The 19,112-nt window shown below is 40.3% G+C and overlaps 1 protein-coding gene across 2 annotated transcripts; it reads left to right on the top strand.

Annotated features, from left to right (window-relative positions):
* The first annotated feature begins 373 nt into the window (after positions 1 to 373).
* Positions 374 to 17,373, top strand: LOC123762112 (ceramide-1-phosphate transfer protein). Of its 2 annotated transcripts, none has more exons than XM_045748432.2 (6): positions 374 to 530; positions 1,599 to 1,862; positions 5,208 to 5,265; positions 9,105 to 9,258; positions 15,236 to 15,411; positions 17,133 to 17,373. In XM_045748432.2, the coding sequence occupies exons 2-6, from the start codon at positions 1,600 to 1,602 to the stop codon at positions 17,262 to 17,264; spliced, it is 783 nt and encodes a 260-aa protein (XP_045604388.1). In that variant the 5' UTR covers positions 374 to 530; position 1,599; the 3' UTR covers positions 17,265 to 17,373. The 2 variants fall into 2 exon arrangements, with proteins under 2 accessions (XP_045604388.1, XP_069192010.1); XM_069335909.1 differs by lacking the exon at positions 374 to 530 and adding an exon at positions 666 to 793.
* The last annotated feature ends 1,739 nt before the right edge of the window (positions 17,374 to 19,112 follow it).

The following is a 19,112-nucleotide window of genomic DNA, read 5'->3' as shown; positions in this document are numbered from 1 at the left end:
TAAAAATATAGTTAGTAGGATCATATGTTGTTGAGCTGCTGTTTTCTGTTTCCGGAGTAAATCTCTTCTTGTATTCTCACTAGATTATAAATTCCACATTATACATAAAACATAGCCTAAAAAGAGACTTGCCTGTATAAATAGCGTATAAATTCTTGTATTGCAGTGCAGTAACTTGTGTAGTTAAACACGATACACCTGCGTGACAAGCTGTCATGCAGGTGTAATTGTCACGTCATTCCGGTGACACCACGTTGCCTAACTCAATTTACCTGCATGCCTCAATTTATCTATCACTGAACTGCATTATTAGCTAATATCAAACTGTATAAAGAATAAGTATATAATGCTCTGTTTTTTTGTTTAATAAGGTATTTCGGTGCGAGTGCTCACCCAGATTATACAACTGGTGGGAGTGTATGGAAACTGTGAGGTTGTCTGGCCTCGCCCTGCCTTGCACAACCCTTGCGCTCACCAGTCACCCAACACACACCACGGGGAGTGTACGCTTCCGTTCTCTTCTTCCCAAGGTAAATTAAATAACTGTTGAATAATAACTATATTTATGGCAACATATAAGCGGATTGCGCCTTTTGGTATTAACCAAGCGGGTTATTAAAGAGAAGCAAGCAGTGGCGACTGAACTAGTAGTACAGTGGCAATTGTAGACTCGACTTAACCAGGTATATACATTACCTCTCCGATATCCTTATAATAATGATTACATAGTTACCCGAGGACCACTCTCTTCAATGCCCCTCGATGGACACAGGAAGCCGGCGGCTTGCCAAAGGTAATCCATTATTTATCCTGTTCTATCTTCCAGGTCGATATGTATCAACCTAAGTACAACGTTCAAGAAAAAAAAAAATAAACGTCATCCATTATAACTTGAATTAACGAGCATTTGGCCACTGAGGATAGGTTGGTATGAACGCTTGCACGAGATCTCTAATGCCTGGCTTCGAATCCTAGTATTAACGCCTTCAACCCATCCTCGACAAACAAAAAAAAAAAATCGTTATTCCAACCGCTACCCCTATATGTATGAATAGAATCATTAGTATCTGTACGTTGACATGTACGTAAATGCATGCATGTATGTATATATACAATTTTTGCATTATTTTGGCTGCATCTTTCAAACAAAATGTATGACAAAAATTTAACAATTTAGCGCATCTTTCTTAGTATGGGATTCAAGATATCAGTTGTATATTCGCGTGGGTGTAGCGCAGGTGGTGACAAGGTAACATAAAGATAACACAGGTGGTGTTAAGGTGATGCCAAGATAGCAGATAGCACGTGCTGGGCACTCTGCTGTTGGGGGCCATGATAGATAGCAGTGTCTGGAATTTTACCCTTAAACAAGCCAGTACTTAATTACTTGCCTGGGGGGGGGGGGTGGAGTTCCTTAATCACGAACAAATCCACAAGGGCCGAGACGAGGATTCGAACCTGCGTCCGGGAGCTTCCCAGACGCTGCCTTAATCGACTGAGCTACGACATGTTCATTTGATGCATCACGCTATTGTGATTTCTGTGTGTTCCTTAATCATCCTAAGTGTCGCAGAACAATAATTATTCCCAATTTTCAGAATGGCTGCCGGGTCGGACGAGATAGAGCGAGCGTGCGAGGTCAGCCCAGGATGCGAACTAGAGCCAGAAATAGAGATCGAGCCAGCATGCGAGGTTGGGCCAGGATACGAGGCGTTGCCAGTTAGCGAGGTCGGGCCTGACGTTTCGACGGGCGAGGCCGGGCTGGTGGTGGACTTGGCCCTTCTCAAGAAGGGCTTCTCCCCGACCCCTGAAGGCCAGCTCCTCCTGGATGGGTATCTGGACGCCTACACGGAGATGAACAAGTATTACTAACACTTTTGAGTTTGTTGGTGCATGGTTTATGGCATGTGTGTAGGGGGGGCTTCTTGATGGGCCTTAATTTTCATTCTTGAGTAGAAGCGGCAGTAATAATATACTAATTTGAATATTAATAAAAGTAACTTTACACTATATAAATTTTAGTGAGCAATTCAGATACTTGTACGCACATTTTTTTTAACAAATTTGTTCTAACAATGATTAGATGACAAACATAAATGTGACCCGCAAATTGTTGAATTCCAAAGTGTGCCTACAATTGCGCATGCTTCAGTGTATGTTGTTAAAGTAAATAGTTATTTGTTAGCTAAATGGAGAAAATTAGATTCTGTAACAGTAGTAGACATCAACTCACAATCGAGGGACCCGGGTAGGACAAACGGTTGGGTATGATGCCTCTCGCATAATGCATCTGTTAAACTAGCAGTCGGAAAATAGGTACCTGGAAGTTAGGCAATTTTTGTAGTTTGCTTCCTAGGGAAGGTCAGTAATTGACCTAGAGGGGGGGGATGTCGATAAACCAAATTATAGGCTTAAACATTGTAAAAGCCTTAATTACATATAAATAAGGTCTTGATAGGGAGAATACTTAAGATAATAAGTGGCGTTTTTTGTTTTGAACAAGTGTACAACGGTATTTATGCGCCTAACAAAACTATTAAGATACAGTATATTGGTTAACCGCAGTCCACTACCACAGGTAACGGTAGTAAAGCTGTTGCTGGCAACGATTACATTACACTGGAGGATGTTTTGTTGCAGATATAAATACATTGGTCTAATCGAAATGCATCATAATTTTTAATACTTGTGCTTGCAGACCGTTGGAGTGTCTGTAGGTTCTCTTGTCAGACCTAATTATTTGGAGCATTATGGTTTTAACAGGAGGGGAAGAAGGTTGTTCGGTTCAGTTTCATCACATTGTTAAATTTTGAGATTTAGCAGTTTATTTGTAGATCTTATCCATATGAAATATTCTGAACCCTTATCCCGTGCAGCGACCAGGTTATTATAGCTGTTAAGGGAATCTTATTGTATATTGCACGAGAGATTCTCTGGTATTTGAAAAGACCTTGACTAGGAGAGAAATTGTGCTGGTGTAAGAGTTCAGCCAGTGTGTTTAGCCTGACACGAATAGTTTGTATGTACGTATTTTTTCTGCTGCAGTGTGAGCTCTGTTGACTGTTGAACTTTAACCATTTAATATAAAAGTTATGACCTTGTAATATAAACCTACGCCATTATTTAGTGTTGCAGCTTTGAGCGTTGCAGGATTCTTATATTCTTGGTGGTGGGAGTCCCTTTAGTACAAATCGGGTTCGTTTCGCTCGCAATCGTTGCTTCAGAGTTCGAATCCCTGACGGTACAGAAATGGTTGGGCGCGTCTCAAATCACGTAATGCCCCTTTCACCAAGCAGTTCCCAGGAGTAAGTCGGCTTGTTTCCCAGTTTGGTGCCTTCTTTTGATAATAACTTAGTCAGCTTGTTGTGGGACTGCATCCTGGGGAGGGTCAGTAATTCGACCTGGGGGGGGGGGTAGAATTTCGATATAAGTCTAACCTGTATATATACACTGGCTACATGTTCATACACAATGAATTATTATTAATCAATTTATGGTGAGGTGCAGAATACGTAAAATTTAAGGCATGTATATTTAAAAAGTAATTTAAACTTTATATGGTTGGAACCTCTTTACTGTCGGCATACAAAATGAGAGCCATACTCGCTTAACTATTGAAAGCATATCATTTACGCAATGATAAACGAATGTTTTGGTGGATATAAATGACTAGCTGCTTTGTATGGGCCCAATAGGCCTTGCATTTCCTTAAGTCTTGTGTTCACATGTGTTGGTAACAACGTAATGGAAGTAGAGCTAGCAGCAGAGATTGTTTATAATACTGTAATAACAATAATAATTTATTTAGGAAAGTATATGCATAGTTGCAGAGTTACAGTACAAAAATTGTTTGATTTAAAGAGAGGTAGTACATAAAATACCTAAAGCCACTAGTACGCATAGCGTTTCGGGCAAGGTGAGGTGGGGAAAAACTTAGACTAAAACTTAATAGTAATTGAGCTTAAAGTATAAATTGCGTTGAAAGAAAACAAAGATAAAAAAAGGGGGAAACATTGTAGAAAATAGCCAATATAAAAGTTGGTCAACAAACGGCGTTTTTTTTTTTTTTTTTTATAAATAGTAAGACATGGGTTGACATTATGAAGTAAGGTAGGTTACATGGAGTTAATTAGTTAGTACTTAGTTTTTATCTTAAACTGGTTGAGAGAGGTACAATCTTTGACATGATTGGGAAGGTCATTCCACATTCTGGGTCCCTTGATTTGTAGAGCATTCCTAGTTTGTCTTACTCTTGGAATATCATAGGTATTTGTTTCTAGTGTGGTGCCCATGAGTTCTGTTACAACCTTCTAGGAAGCGTTGAAGGTCAGGATTGACATTACAATTCAGAGTTTTAAATATATAGAGTACACAAGAGGATGTGCAGTAACTTGACTGCACAGAACTGTAACAGTTCTGTTACTCGGAAATCCTTAGAACCGTGTCAACAGCCTTAATTCGACTAGAGGCGATAAGAGATGAAAGTTGCTGAAATAATAGTAAATATACTTAACATGGGTACATCAGCATTTATACAGCTACCCGAGGCTAATGCAGGGGGTTTGCAGTGTTTGTGTAAAAAGCTAGCAATGTTAATATTAAAATCCCCATCTCACAGGCGTGTCATACGGGGGCATGAAATCAGTTAATCCGGACTGGCAAACTTTAGATGGATTATGAATATTCTCAAGACAGTGTCGATATAGTATAAAGCTCCAGGTATCTCAAACCGGGTGGTTTGAGATGCCTGGATGTGACTAAGAAAGACTGGATAATTACAGTGAGAATGTACTGTAGTTAGATGACTGAACTAGATAAAAGTAGTAGAATCTGGTAGTTTTGAGAGGTGAATGATGCAAGTAAAAAAAAAAAATTTACAGAATCTTTATGGTTAAAAAGTTTACGAGGAGGACGTTGAAAGGAATATTATACATTAGTTTGTTCTTTAGAGGCGGCCGCCCCATTTTACAGGTGTTCAGAAAGCCGCATAATTCAGAGTAGTAAGACTCCACACCCGTCATGTGGTTGGTCACAGGTGTGATTGGTCCACAAGTAGACCTCTGTATAAAGCTGACAAACGGCGTTAATTGGCGACAACCAAATTTATTCAATCAAAAAGCTTGAAACTTTTCATTATCTTGTCAACAGTTAGACATGAATCAAACTGTCCACGTCAACACAGTTTACATTTTGCTTTTCTCCACCAGATTCTTTCAGATCATGGGTCCACTGTTTCAAGTCGTCTCTACTGATGTTCAGTCCAAAGTAAGTGTTTCCTGTGCTCTCCGGAACACTGTTAGTGTCGCTATTTCGAGAATATTTGTACCAGTAGTGTTAGTCCCACGCTCGCGCGGCTTAGGATATGCGCTAGTTAGTTTAGTTCATTTATTATGCACCCCATACCCATCTCGTGGGCGGTAGTGGAAAGGGTTACAGAGGCACATAATGGGCTCAGGGACTGAACCTCTCAATTGATTTAGCTAAGCAAGTTACAATCTTGATGAGCTAGTTACAAAATTCAATATAAATCGTCACATCATCAGTGGGTTAGAGAGTGACCAAAAGTACAGTTTCTAAATTAAGCAACTGACATGTAGAGAACTAGTGTCATAATTTTTGTCCTGCACACCGCCCCCCATCCAGTGGGCAGCGGTGGATAGGTTACAATCTCTGTTACTATCTACAGTTAGCAAATTGGGAATATTTAGCTAAAATTCTGGTAGCAGGTCATTTTGAATGAAATATTTACATATCTTTGGAACATTTGTTATATAATTCTCTGAATTCACGTATCTTTTTCGCACTCCATCACATAGTGACGGAAGGTGTGCGAATAATTTTGTTGACAGTTTACATTTGGTCATGTCTACATCAGCAGATGATGAATTCCCAGAGATGCTTATGAGTATAAGCCGAGCAGTAGTAACGTCTAGAAGTCTGCTGATCTTATTGGATGATCCATAGACGTGTGTCTCCTCTTTCATGACGGTATGATGATAGATGGAATGACTGGTGTCGATTTCACTTTGCCTCACATCTAAGATTTTGTTGAAGTTCTTAGTGTACTATTGCTCTGACTGCTTATTGGCAATCCAAGGTTATACTCGATTTCTCCTTTAAAGGCAGATTCTTTGGCTAACTCATCAGCTAGACAGTCCATATTTAATTTTACTGTACTGTAGTTGAAATTTCCGTTGCTTGGCATTAGGCTTTACTTATGAGTGGTGAAACTGTAGCTACGCTCCGTCTCCAGCAGGTATGTGTGTGTGTTTATAGTTTTAGCGTCTATAAATGTTGTAGGTAGACGCTGTGCGTGTTTTAGTAAATTGTGGTTTTATGGGAGGGTAAAAGGGACCATCCCCCACTATGCAGCCTCCGTCTCGTGTGGATAAGCAATGGGGTCTCGACCTCCAGTGTTGCTTCGTTTTATTAGTCTCGGTAAAATGTTGATTTGTACCAAGAGTTGCTGGTGCTGCTTCAACAAATGGATGTTTCGCGGGATATGAAGTAAACGCGTTGTTAAATAGGGTTAAATTATAAAAATACCTACTTAACACCAGAAATTGTTGTTTGTACAGAAATGGTTACACAATAGTTAAATTTTAAATGTACGGCAATCGCAAACAGGACTTCGGCATGTTAATTGTAAAGTGTATTTGCGTTAAACACTCGCTTCTCTGCCTGTAATGCATTCTTGTAGCATCTTGTCAGCTTTGTACATGGTCCCCCGTACGCTGACATGCCAGACGGTATGTGTAATGATACACAGGTGTGACCAGGAGCCTCTTAACACAGCACAAGCTGATAAATGTGTTATCAAATTAAGATCTTAACATTTTATTTTATCAGTTTGAGGATGCCGTACTCTTCAAATAAATCTGTGATAAGATTTTCATAATTTCTTGAATGCTGTAAATTGAAAGTGATCGTGGCACTGGAGAAGGATTGGAGCAACCTTTTACTCGTATAATGAAAGTGGATAAAAAATTATGTATAAACTCATGCGGGTCATATGCGTGTTACGGATTAAGAAAAATTACCCCCATTTATAACTTCAGTAACTAATTTTACCCTTTATTCTACTTCGAATTGAAGTAAATATGTGATTACGATTCCACCAAGCGCACATTACACAAGACACGTATGTGTTAGTTTGGTCTGTGAATAATTAAGATTGAAATTCTAACACATAGCCAAGTACAAATTATTACCGCAGCTCTAATTGTATAAACGTTGCTAGACACTAAAGTGTTTAGTAATCTTGCTGCTAACAAATAACAGAACATTGCATAAAGATAAGTGCTTAACCAGTTTTTTTCCTTTATCAAATTTGTTAAAGCAACCAGCTTTAAACTTGGCCGAAGCGCTGAGCATAGAGCTTCATGCACAACAAAATATGCCTTATTATGCATGTGCGTACTGTATATGTATACAAACTAATGTAAGGTTTTAGAGTAACTATATACTTACAATTTACCTGCGGTGACTACATAAAAATCGGGATAATACTGCGGTTCACAATTAAATGGTCCTGGGTTCGTTTCCCGTTTCGGTAGGTTTTGTTGAACCTGATGCCCCTGTTCACCTAGAGGTAAATAGGCACCTGGGAGTCGGGCAACTGTTGTAGGTTGGATCGTGGCATCGGTAAACCAAACAGGCTTGGTTTGGTTTACCGAACCAAACTAAATGGTTTGGTTTACCGAACCAAACTAAATGGTTTGGTTTAAACTAAATGCAGGCTTTGTCCCTGACATGAAAAACCAAACCAACTACTGTAGTTGGCGTTTGAGTGACTGGGTGTGGTGACGTGGTAAGGATGCTGACGTAGCCTGCGCGTTGACTGAGGGTGAAGATTGATTTTTTAAACGTCTATTGGTATGACTTGGGTGTTTTGTGTGTGGGTTGGTGACCTTCCCAGGGTCCTGGGCTGGGTGGTGGTGAGGTTTCAAGGCATTGGTTGGTGTTGTCTTGCATGCATGCACATCCTTCATGCTTCATGCTTCGTGACTACGGTTAGAAACGCTGTCCAGACTTTTGTTTCTTTAACCATAGTTATTTGCTTAAGCCCACGAGCGTGAAGTCTAATATGTTTAAAGGGTTTTGCATTTGTTTGTTCCTGGAAGGTTTCTACCCTCGCGGGATATCATTATCAAGGCACATGCTGTTTCCTGAAGAGATTAGCTCCTTTTGCCCCTAAATTCTCAAAGTTGTAAAAGGAGATGGGCAAGAACTCTTGCGAAGGGGGCTTGGGGGACTAATGAACCCGTTAACTGGTGGTGTTGAAGGTGTGAGAGCAGGCTAGGCCGTCAACCAGTATTACAAGCACATTTTTGGCAAGCGGTAAACTTTAAAATAATTGGAAGTTTTAATTTTATTATATATAAAGTAATAGCCCATAAAGTACAAAGTATTTGCTGCATCTGCTTGATACCTGCTTGACGGTGTTCTGGGAGTTCTTCTACTCCCTAAGCCCGGCCCAAGGCCAGGCTTGACTTGTGAGAGTTTGCCCTGCAGTAATCATCGACTAGTTTTGCGAGAGCGGTTCTAGTTTCACATTAGGATGATTAGGAATAGGTCTGTGGTCAGGTTACAATATATGTATGCAAATTGTGTAATGCTTCTATTATATTAATATTCCTGGGTGTAAGGACACCTCATTGTAAATAAACTTTCTCTTCATAGCATCGCACGGGTAGTCTTGTAATTACTTCTCAACTATCGGTTATTGTTAGTGTGTGTGTATACTGTATATATTTATATTTTAGCTCAATGTGGTTACCCCTTCGCTTCTCCCAGCAAATCTTGTGCACCTAGTTGCTTTTAACGGGGAAAAATGCTTTTGCAATTTCTTTGCCAACTTCCCCAATTTTTTTTGCTTAAATTTGTTATTCGTAAGTAAAAAAAAAAAAATAAAAATCTTCCATGGGTGTATATTGCATCAGTGCTATTTAGTCATGGGTTTATGCTTTTGACTTTGTGGCTGTGTAATTTACGTTGTTGCATTTTTCATACATTTAAATGTCTTGTATCAAACTAGTTCAGAAATGTTAACTTTCATAATAAGCCGGATAAGGTGCAGAGACTAAAACCTGTGAGTGTTGCAGGTGCGGCTGCTGCGGGAGTACTGTAGCGGCGAGGCTGTCGTCCACTACCACACACTCCACTCCATGATCGATTACGAGACCAAACATAATCTACTTACCAGCAAGGCCAAACCCTCAGGAGCCAGGACGCTGCTACGACTACATAGAGCTCTAGGTTGGTTAGTGTTTCAAGTTCACTGTTTCCTGTATTAGAAATATAATGTTGGATAGCGCTAAAATTGTTACATTTTAAATTGACAAATCATGCGTCGTTCCATGCCACATCAGTTTAGATCCATCTAAATGATTAATTTTTCACAACCTAAGACGTAGTACTCTAGTATGTAGTCCGGTCTTCGATCTCGCTGTATATTTGATGTGAAATATGTCAAACAGAACACTCGTGAAACGAGCAGTAAAATAGGTAGCTTGACCCGGTCTTAATACTAGGCTATGAGTAATTTATTTCACCAGTATATACACAGCCAAAGGAAGTGAATGAAAATAGTAGAGCAAACAAGTTATAGGTACACAATAGCATATTCAACCTATATAGATAGATTACAAATGTGACTTCATTCAACAGTCATTTAGAACAAAACGGGTGTGTTACTGTTAAATTTGGCGATATTGTATTTATCTGAATAATAAAATCATGCAGTAAATGCAGCCATTATACTTCACCAGACTGAAGTCATTTTTGTTCATCCTGTGATAGGCTTTATTCACAAATGTGTTTCTGATTTGCCTTCCCATCATAAGCTCAGTGTAACTACCTCATCGCTGTTCCATAACTCGTCGCCTTCCTTTTGCTTAAAGAATAAACATTTCTCCAGATCAGTCTGTTTGTCGAGTTTTATCTGTTATATCTTGCAATTCTTACGTGTACTTAGTCTAGTCAGTTTTTGCATCGTCGGCAAACATCAACGTAAATCATCATACTTGCTCATTAATTTAACAAATTCGAAGCGGTATGGGCCCTAGTACTGATTCTTGTAGTAATTTGCTCGTTACTTGCCTCCCTCCTGGTCTCTCCTATCTTGCTATGACTTTGTTTCCTCTTGGATTTGTATGGTATATCCCCGTTCAGTCCGCTGTCAGTTGTTTCTAAAGTTTGTTCAGTAGGTTCCTGTGTGGAACAAAGGCATACTGGCAATCTAGAATTTGTAATGGGCCCACCCTGCCTGATTTAGCACCTTACGGGGTATAAATGAAGACACAGGCTTGTATCATTGTACCTCCTGTCTATCCCTCTTCTTATAAATACGTTATAAATAAATCCAGAAGTCAGAAGCATTGTAAAGTATTGAAAGACGTTTGCTTGTATCTTGTTGTATTATTTAGCAACCATGGGGTGACGTGCTACGGTTATTGTTGCATTCTTGGACTCCTTCGTTTAGATAACACATTTCCTTTTCATATTCAATTTCGTCGCCTTCTAATTTAATTAAATTACTGTACTTTAAGATTACACACGGTTTTTAACCTGACGTAAGTTTGTTTTATAGTCCCAGATACTTTATCATATGGCTTTTCAGGTTTTCAGATATTCGCTCATTTTTATTTATAAATTTAGATTCTATTGTCCTGCTCTTCTTGTCCCCTTCCAAAGCTCTTGTGAACTTTTATTTCCTGTCCCATATCCTTGTCCTCTTGATGTCATTTGAACTATGTACTCCAATACGAATACAAAGTGTTCATTGGCTCCTTGTAATATTTCCTGAGCTTCGGTCACGCTCTTGCTCACATTTAATAGTGCGTGTTTATGCTTTCCTCGTGACGGTTTGGGTGGGTGGGGAAGGGGGATGAGCATTTAATAAGGCGGTGAGGAGGAGGGAGAAGGATGAAGCCCCACAAAGTCTAAATAAGACCTTGGGACAGTCTTAGCATAGTTTCTATTCCACGCTTGTTTATATTTAATTTAAAATTTAAAACAGTTCTCTTCACTTTAAATGTCCTCCAGTGTTTGTAGTTTCAGGTAGCATAGATTCAATTTTTGTTTAGCCTAGATGCAAAAAATTATCGCAAATGTACCCTTACAAATCTGGAAATAACAACCCTCTTTTTAATTATAAAAAAAATAAGATTGATGGAATTGCTGCATATTCCAGTACATTTCCAATATATATATAGGTCTTTCATACTACTGTATATGCAGTACAGCGTTCTGAAAGATTCCTCGTTTAGGTTTCTAAAAGCTATTCCTGTATCTGCTAGTTTTACATGTGCTGCTATCCTACTGTGTGATTTTTTTTCCCAACTTCCTCAATTTTGCACTTCCTGGATTTGAATTTCAGGAGCTCATGGTCTTGCTCTTGCAGTCTGCTTTGGTTCACCTGCAGAATTTTTGTGCTGTCCTGCGTCTCACCAGTTCGGCATTGACTGGAGGGCGACTTATGAGGGGCCTAACACCAGAAGATGCAATAAATGAAAACTGGTTCGATTTCAATAAAACTTTTTTGTCTAGTTGTATATGAAATTGGGTTAACAACAAGCAAATAAAGTTTAATTGAAATTGAACAACTTTAATTTTTTGGTGTTAGGCCCCTTAAGTTAAATTTTGCTGGTAGTGTGTGTATATCAAAAATATTAAGGGATCCAGTAACGTGAGCCCCCCGTGGGACATCCTGCGTTACCTCCTTCCATCCTGATTCTGCCTCAATGAATTTTTGCTCCCTTCCCATTAGGTAACTCTGCATCTAGCCTAGAATCTGTTCTGTTATTCAAGCTAGGTTCTCAATTTGTCTGAACTGTCTCATTCTAGGTTATCTTGTAAAATGTAGTTAACCCATCCCTCCCCTCTCTTATTTGGTTTTCGTTACTAGATAATAAGAATTATATTTAACGACCTTCCCTTCTTGAATTTGTGCTGTTTCTATGACATGCTGGTCCACCTACATGCACCATATATTTCGATCTTAACTGTACGAGTGAGTATACAGTCGTCATTGAACTTCCATTGCATATTAATCTATTTCGGTAAATTAAATGTAATCTTCTGTTCCCAACGGACTGACACACGCGTTGAGGTTCACTAAAGGTTGCCAAAATATCATGAATGCAGTTATGGGTACTATTGTTCCCCTTCCCATTCCTCATTGATGAGAGATGGCTTAGACTGCCATCATGATGGCTTAGAATGCCGAGGGAACTCCACTGTCCAGAATCAGGTTTTGTCAAGATTTTGTCTACTTAAAATACCTGTTCATCTTTCCTCAACCGTAGTGGCCAAGCTTGAATTTATTAAACAGTTTTAACTTCAAAGTGCTGTGAGGTTGTCGGTAACAATAACCACCTTCGGGTGTGAAGTTCCGAAGCTTGTGAATTGTTCAATAAATACAAACTTAGCCATCGTGATCGAAAAAAAGCTGGATATATTTCGTAGCGAACACGTAATTGTTTATGAATCATGTTGCAGATGTACTCGTTCACCTTGTTCCTTCATGGTACATGTACTAGCCCCCTCTATGCTGCTAAAATTGCTTTAGACAGTTGCACCCCCTGGACCTCTGTCTTGGTAGGGAAAGTGGGGAGGGAGAGATATCCCTTCACTACACCAGTACAATACTTGTTGGAAGTTTCGCCATGGGGCGAAACTTGTAGAAGCTTGTAGAAGTTAAATTTTGTCACCCACATAGATGAGTCCTGCTATACTTTACTTGCACGACCCTACTTTTTTATTCGTTAATGTAATTCGGTGGTGACAATGTTCTCGCGGTTCTGTGTTAAATTTAACTTGGAACGGTTCATCTGCACCTCAATTAAAAGGAAAACATCCCTCTTTTTCTGAGGCGAGGTGTCATGCCTGCACTGCTAGTCAGGAGCCTTCGACCCACTCTCCTTCCAGTGCATGCTCCAGAAGCTTCGTATAGACCTCGACTGAGGTGTTACATTTAACTAGCCCTCTAAAGCCTGCTGGCGGGAATGTACCCCTACGCACCTCCACGTCCCTTCCTGCCCGTCCTTCACGTGCAGTCCCATTCCCTGCTCCAGTTTATAGACAGTTAATTGCCAGTTTACTTTCTAGACAATGTCATTGCCAATTCAGGCCTCTCCGGGCTCTATCTTTATTTTTTGTCGTCCTCTCTGCCTATTAGTCCTCAGATTGTTGGCTACTCCCGTTCCCATACAGTTCATCTTCAGCTGACATTGGTGCTATATGGCACCTTCATTGCGACCACTGTGCCTTCGTTTTCCGGTCAGAAGCGTAAACTAGATCACTTGCCCCTCCCAATTGCCATACAAAATCCCCATTCACGCTTGTACCACACTTTGACTACTGTGCATTCTCCTGGGCTGAGTTCAGCTTGTAAGTTAAATCCCTTTGCATTAACTATTCTAAAATACCATTTCCTTTTAATACATTCACCCATTCTTCAAATGTATAATATCTTCAAATATAAATAAATTCATGCACTACTGCTCGCCTTGTGGACGGGTTGAAATCTGTTGGTGATATTTTCTCGATTGTTTTCTGAAAAAGTTTTATCAGTATTTTCTGAGTTCTATGCAATTTATTTGCATAGAACGATCAATTATTATAGTTAAAGGTATCGACGTTAATATATGATTATTTTAATGTTTTATTGGTTAAACAACATACAAAATATATAGCGGCACATAAGCATGCCCGCACTCTAGCGCTTCATAAGGCCAGGTTTAGTGCTCATGATTTTAACCTGTTCCCTGGGTGGCTTAAACCACTACAATATTAGTGCTAGTATCTACGCCCTAGCCATGGTTACATTAGGTTGAGGTTAGGTTTCATTACATTTGGTTACATTAATATTGTTATTCTAAACAAACGTAACATTTTGAATTAAAAACAATTGAGTATCCGCTAGAATTCCGTTTACAGAAAACGATATTCTTTAGCCCATTTCAAATAGTTCAGCATATACTCTTATATTTTTGAAATGGGCTGAAGAATTTGGTTTTCAGTAAACAGAATTCTAGCCGATACCCCATAGTTTTTGAATATCATACGTTAATATTGTTCCAAAAAACGTAAAGTAACTAAATGTAACCATGGCTAGGGAGTAGATACTAGCACTAATAATGTAGTGGTTGTGAAGTAATTACCTCCAGATTTGGTACACATTAATACATAACCTTAAAAATCATTTTCATTGTGACATTGCAGTAGGAAAGGACAAAATTTAGATTCTCACAAGTATATGAGGCAACTGAAGTGTATGAAGACATTGTGGTAGATATATCTGGAATGCCAGATGTCGGTATCTTGTGTGTTGCCAGTCTGTGGAGCCGGGCGGCTACGTCTATGACTTAGGAAGGCGGTACTCCTAGGGCTTCAGTGGTGGCCGGAAAGTCTTTGGGTACGCACAAAGGAGTGATTGTGTAGAGAGCTAGAAGACAAGCGAATGGGGCATGGCCGTTCTGTTCTGCAAGAGACTAATCGGTTGGACTAGTGGAAGTCATCTGCAGTGGAGCTGACCACACCAACTATGTCCTAGCACACGATGTCTACGTAGAAATGTCCAAGTTCTCCACACTACCACTCCTTTGTGCGTGCCACTAGACTGTTTCCGGCCACCACTGAAACCCTAGGCTTCTATGCCTTCCCAAGTCCTAGAAGTAGCCGCCCGACTCCACACACTGGCAACACACTGAAGATATCGACATCTGGCGTTCCAGATATATCTACCACAATGTCTTCAGACTCGTTCACACACTTCAGTTGCTCCATATACTTGAGAATCTAAATTTTGTTCTTTCCTACTGCAGTCTGTCACAACTACCAGTTCTGTCCCTTAGCATATTCGTTGATATTTTACTTTCTGCTTCCTTACACACCAGTTCAAAATACCTACCCACATTCTTCCATGCCCTCTTCTCCAAATTAGCAAGAATATACTGTACCACAGTATACCATCATATATTCGTTCAAAGTTTCCAAAACTGTCACGGTACGCTTCCCAAAATTTTACGGCTTATTAACTTTTGTACTGCATATATACATCCATGACTATTCGACTTTCCAACGCCGCAAGCTTACATTATAAATTTAAATGGCTAGCTCTTTATTTTTACGTTCAACCCACACTAAGTCAATAGTGCTACTTACACATATCTCGCTCTTTATAACCTTTATTATTAGTGTTAGACTTATCACTGTTTCTGCTACACTTCAGAGTTCGTTACCGAGTTTCTAGTGGTACTGGTGGACCCCACAGAGGAAGGCTCATTCGGACGTAAGGTGTCAGAGCTGTACGGACGCACCCTCGCAAAGTACCACGGCCTGTTGATCAGGAAGACCTTCTCTGGCATCCTCCTCCTCATCCCGAAGAGACAGACTATCATCAATAGAGTAAGAAGTTACATTTGTGTACTGGTAGATCTGACTTTGGTGTTAGCCTGTAAAGAAATCAATAGTAGTTTCACTTTTTTATGTGAATAGCTTAAAACTAGTACATTATCACAAGATGGCTAACTGACAAGTATTGAGTCTTATTGAAGTCGGATCTTTATTGCATAGACTGGGTGTTAAATGATTTTGATCCAGGATAGCCCTAGAATCTATTGCGTGTGCTGAGGGTGTGAAAATGGGTTGTATAAATTCATTGAATGATTAGTTTATCAGTCCTTAAAATATGACGATGAGAATACATTTTAGTGTTATGACTTTCTCTAGGCTCACTAGATAATTCACTAAATTTGTGTAAACTAACTCAACTATATATGTACAAGACACTAGACCAATTTCTCTTTAGGTTCGTATTACCAATGTTTCTCCTCGTATTGTTCCATCCTTGCCCCCGTGGAGGGTTTCCCTTCCCAAGTTTTGTACGTCTGACCCGCATCCCTAAAGCTTTTACCCCTCCCACAGTTCTGGAACACCTCTTCCTTGAGCGCACTACTTCTCGCTCCCACTCCGTTCCCATCTTCACTGATGGGTCTGTCTGCTGACGGTGTGGGCTACTCGGTTGTTTTTCCTGACCCACACTTGTGTGTCGCCTTCCTCCGGAGGCTAGCATCTTCAAAGCAGAACTTTATGCTATTCTCTATGCTCTTCGTCTCCTGCCTTCCAGGTGTCAATCCTCCTTTGTGGTGGTAATTGACTCTCGTAGTGCCCTCATGGCTTTAGGGTCCTTTACTCCGGTCCACCCGGTGGTCATCGAGATTCAACCTTGGCTGTTTCTTATCTCCAGTAAATTTGAGTCGGTTGAGTTTTGCTGGGTTCCCAGCCATGTTGGTGTGTCTTTAAATGAACGTGCAGATGCTGCCGCTAAGGAAGCTATCCGCACTTGTCCGATCTCCCGTAAAGGTATTCCTTATTCCGACTTTTACCCAGTTAATCATGCCTCCATCCTCGCCTGCTGGCAGAGTTGTTGGTCTTCTGTTATTGGTAACAAACTGCGTACTCTTAGAGTCGTGTGTCCCAGTGGCCATCCTCCTACCACCGTAACCGGCGGTGGGGAAACAGCTCTGGCTAGGTTACGTATTGACCATACCCGTTTAACTCACGGTCACTTAATGGAGCGCCGCCCTGCTGCTTATTGTCCAAATTGCATTGTCCCTCTTAGTCTTGCATATCCTTGTTGAATGTCCTGATTTCCAGAACGAGCGTGTCTTGTTTTCCGACCGTCCCTCGCGGTCGCTTGTCCCTCGATAGAATTCTTGGCGACTCTGATACTTTTGATATCGTTCGCCTTGTGTGTTTGTTCTCGTATTGGCATCCTTGGTGATATTTAGCGCCCTCTGATTATCCCGCACATATGATGGTGCTACATAGCCTTCCCGGTTTGGTGCCTTTTGATAATTACTTATTAGACCAATTTTTTTTTTTAATTGAAGTTGCTCCTAAACTTTAAGTCTTTAATACGGCTGCTACGTCCATAGGCCAAGCATATTTTTGGCGCCTAACTTAATCAAAACACGAAGCAACAAACTTAGTGATACCTAAAAATATGCTTTATTCCCCGCCAGAACTTTGAGAAACCACTATAAAACTAAACCAGACTTGAAATTTGTTACCCTCGATATCATAATTAAACTATCATTCAAGAGACTTTGTATTTTGCTTTGCAGTTGGCCAATGGTAACTCAGAAGCGGAGAAGGAAGCGATGGCAGAGATGCCGAGGGTAATCCAGACAATGAAGGACGCTTACAACTTCACCCAGAAACTTTATCAAGATAACGACCTACTTGACCTCCCTTGAAGTAGTGACTGGCTTCATTGTGATAATTAGCTCCGATTAGGGAATTTTACGAATATTTGTAATATTTATTTTGCATTATTTACATGTGAATATATTGTTTATACTAGGATTGTGTACTTTTTGTTCCCGTTGAAATATATTTTACCTACCTAAAATGTTAACAAACATTCGTAGCCTAGTGCACCAAATTTGATATTAACTAACACAGGTCGTTGGCCAGCAAATGTTGCTGCATCACATCATTTAGTAATAATAAAAAGCTCCTGGCCAATAAGTGGATAATTAAGGCTGTCAATCAGGTATATTAACAATGAAAGTCCCTAGCGATCACAGAATCTTGGCATCAAAGTGCCAGAATAAGTGGTGAAATGTATAGGCGAATTGTTAAGGGTTACCATAAGCCTATTGAAATATTTATTGTCTAGCACTACCATAGCTACAACCGTCACTCACCATAACCTGCCACAACTACCACCATCTGTACTATCCTCGCAAAGACTAATCTAGCAGAACTAGTTAGACTTTGTTTACTACAACATGCAATAATACATTTCTAAGCACGGCTAGAGTTTATGCTTTCAAGTGGTACTTTTTCTTGTGGTAGACACTGAAGCGGTAGGGACTGTGAGAAACATCTGTTCGTCAGTGTGACGTACATGGTTGCCAAAGGAATAAAATAATCATGTTAAAATGTATCGAAGCGTCTCCGGGGGTCGGCCGCAGGATGGAATGAAAATGGACCAGGTACTGTAAAATTAAATCCTTGCCTCCATTACCTGTCTTCCTGGCTCTTCCCAGTTCATCGCCATTACCACAAAGCAGTAATTAAAACTACTTAGAAAACTACCTTGGAGGGGTTAACCCTCGACGGCAATTGATCGTCTTGTTTTTCTTGCCGATGAGAGAATAAAGTGCGTTTATTCCTTTTGGGATTGAATATACATCGTTAGGCCATGGAAGGGAACGATCAGGGGAAAGCAGTTGGGTCATGAAGCTTTTCTAAGCTCCATGTGACATGACTGTTAGAGTTGAGGTTGTGAGCGTAACTCAAATTACGCGGTTTGTTTATATTAAGCCAATCTCTAATTGTTTTGGTCTTTGTGTTTCCAGTGCGAAAACATAACATTGGTGCACTAGTGCTAGTAATGGGGTCTTTGACTTAGTGGTTTTCGTCCTTGCAGGGTGTCGTTTACCTGCAGAGAGCGGCCCACCACAACTGTTTCCGGTCTCTTGACCATATGACTGGTTATTAGGGGAGGAGAGGCAGGTGAAAATTACTGGGAACAGGTAGCATTTTATTTTTAGTCTAAAAATGGGAGGTATTAAACATAATTATCCCAACCATTTTGTACTTTAGCGGTAGACGAGCAGGCGCAGTGGTCAAGTACTCTCCCAGTTCTTCGCGAGCGCTTTGGCCTGGGAGGATTGACTGAGCGCCAATCCTTAACTGTAGCCTCTGTTCACCTAGCAGTGAATGGGTACCTGATTATTAAGATTTGGCGGGTTGTATTCCAGGAAAATTTGGATTAAGGACCTTCCCGAAACGCTCTGCGTGCTAGTACTCGCCTAGTTGTACTCACCTAGTTGTACTCCCACAAGCACCTCAACTCCCACATTAGGCAGTGATGTTGTGGAGGCTGACTCCATACGCAGTTTCAAATGTAGATATGATAGAGCCCAGTAGGCTCTGGAATCTACTTGTGGGAGTTGAGCTCTGTGTCCCGCCTCTCGACTGTCAATAAAGTGAAGTGTACAGATTCCAGAGCCTACTGGGCTCTATCATATCTACATTTGAAACTGTATGGAGTCAGCCTCCACCACATCACTGCCTAATGCATTCCACCTGTT

The sequence above is a fragment of the Procambarus clarkii genome, chromosome 34, assembly GCF_040958095.1.
Source record: "Procambarus clarkii isolate CNS0578487 chromosome 34, FALCON_Pclarkii_2.0, whole genome shotgun sequence".
NCBI classification, from domain to species: Eukaryota; Metazoa; Arthropoda; class Malacostraca; order Decapoda; family Cambaridae; genus Procambarus; species Procambarus clarkii.
Note: the sequence above shows the minus strand (reverse complement) of the source record. Positions and strands in the feature narration are given on the sequence as shown.

Coding starts and splice junctions, on each gene's coding strand:
- LOC123762112 (XM_069335909.1), top strand. CDS start 753: ATGCCCCTCGATGGACACAGGAAGCCGGCGGCTTGCCAAAG. Junction 1,863..5,207: donor GCCTACACGGAGATGAACAA/GTATTACTAACA, acceptor TTTCTCCACCAG/ATTCTTTCAGATCATGGGTC. Junction 9,259..15,235: donor ACGACTACATAGAGCTCTAG/GTTGGTTAGTGT, acceptor GCTACACTTCAG/AGTTCGTTACCGAGTTTCTA.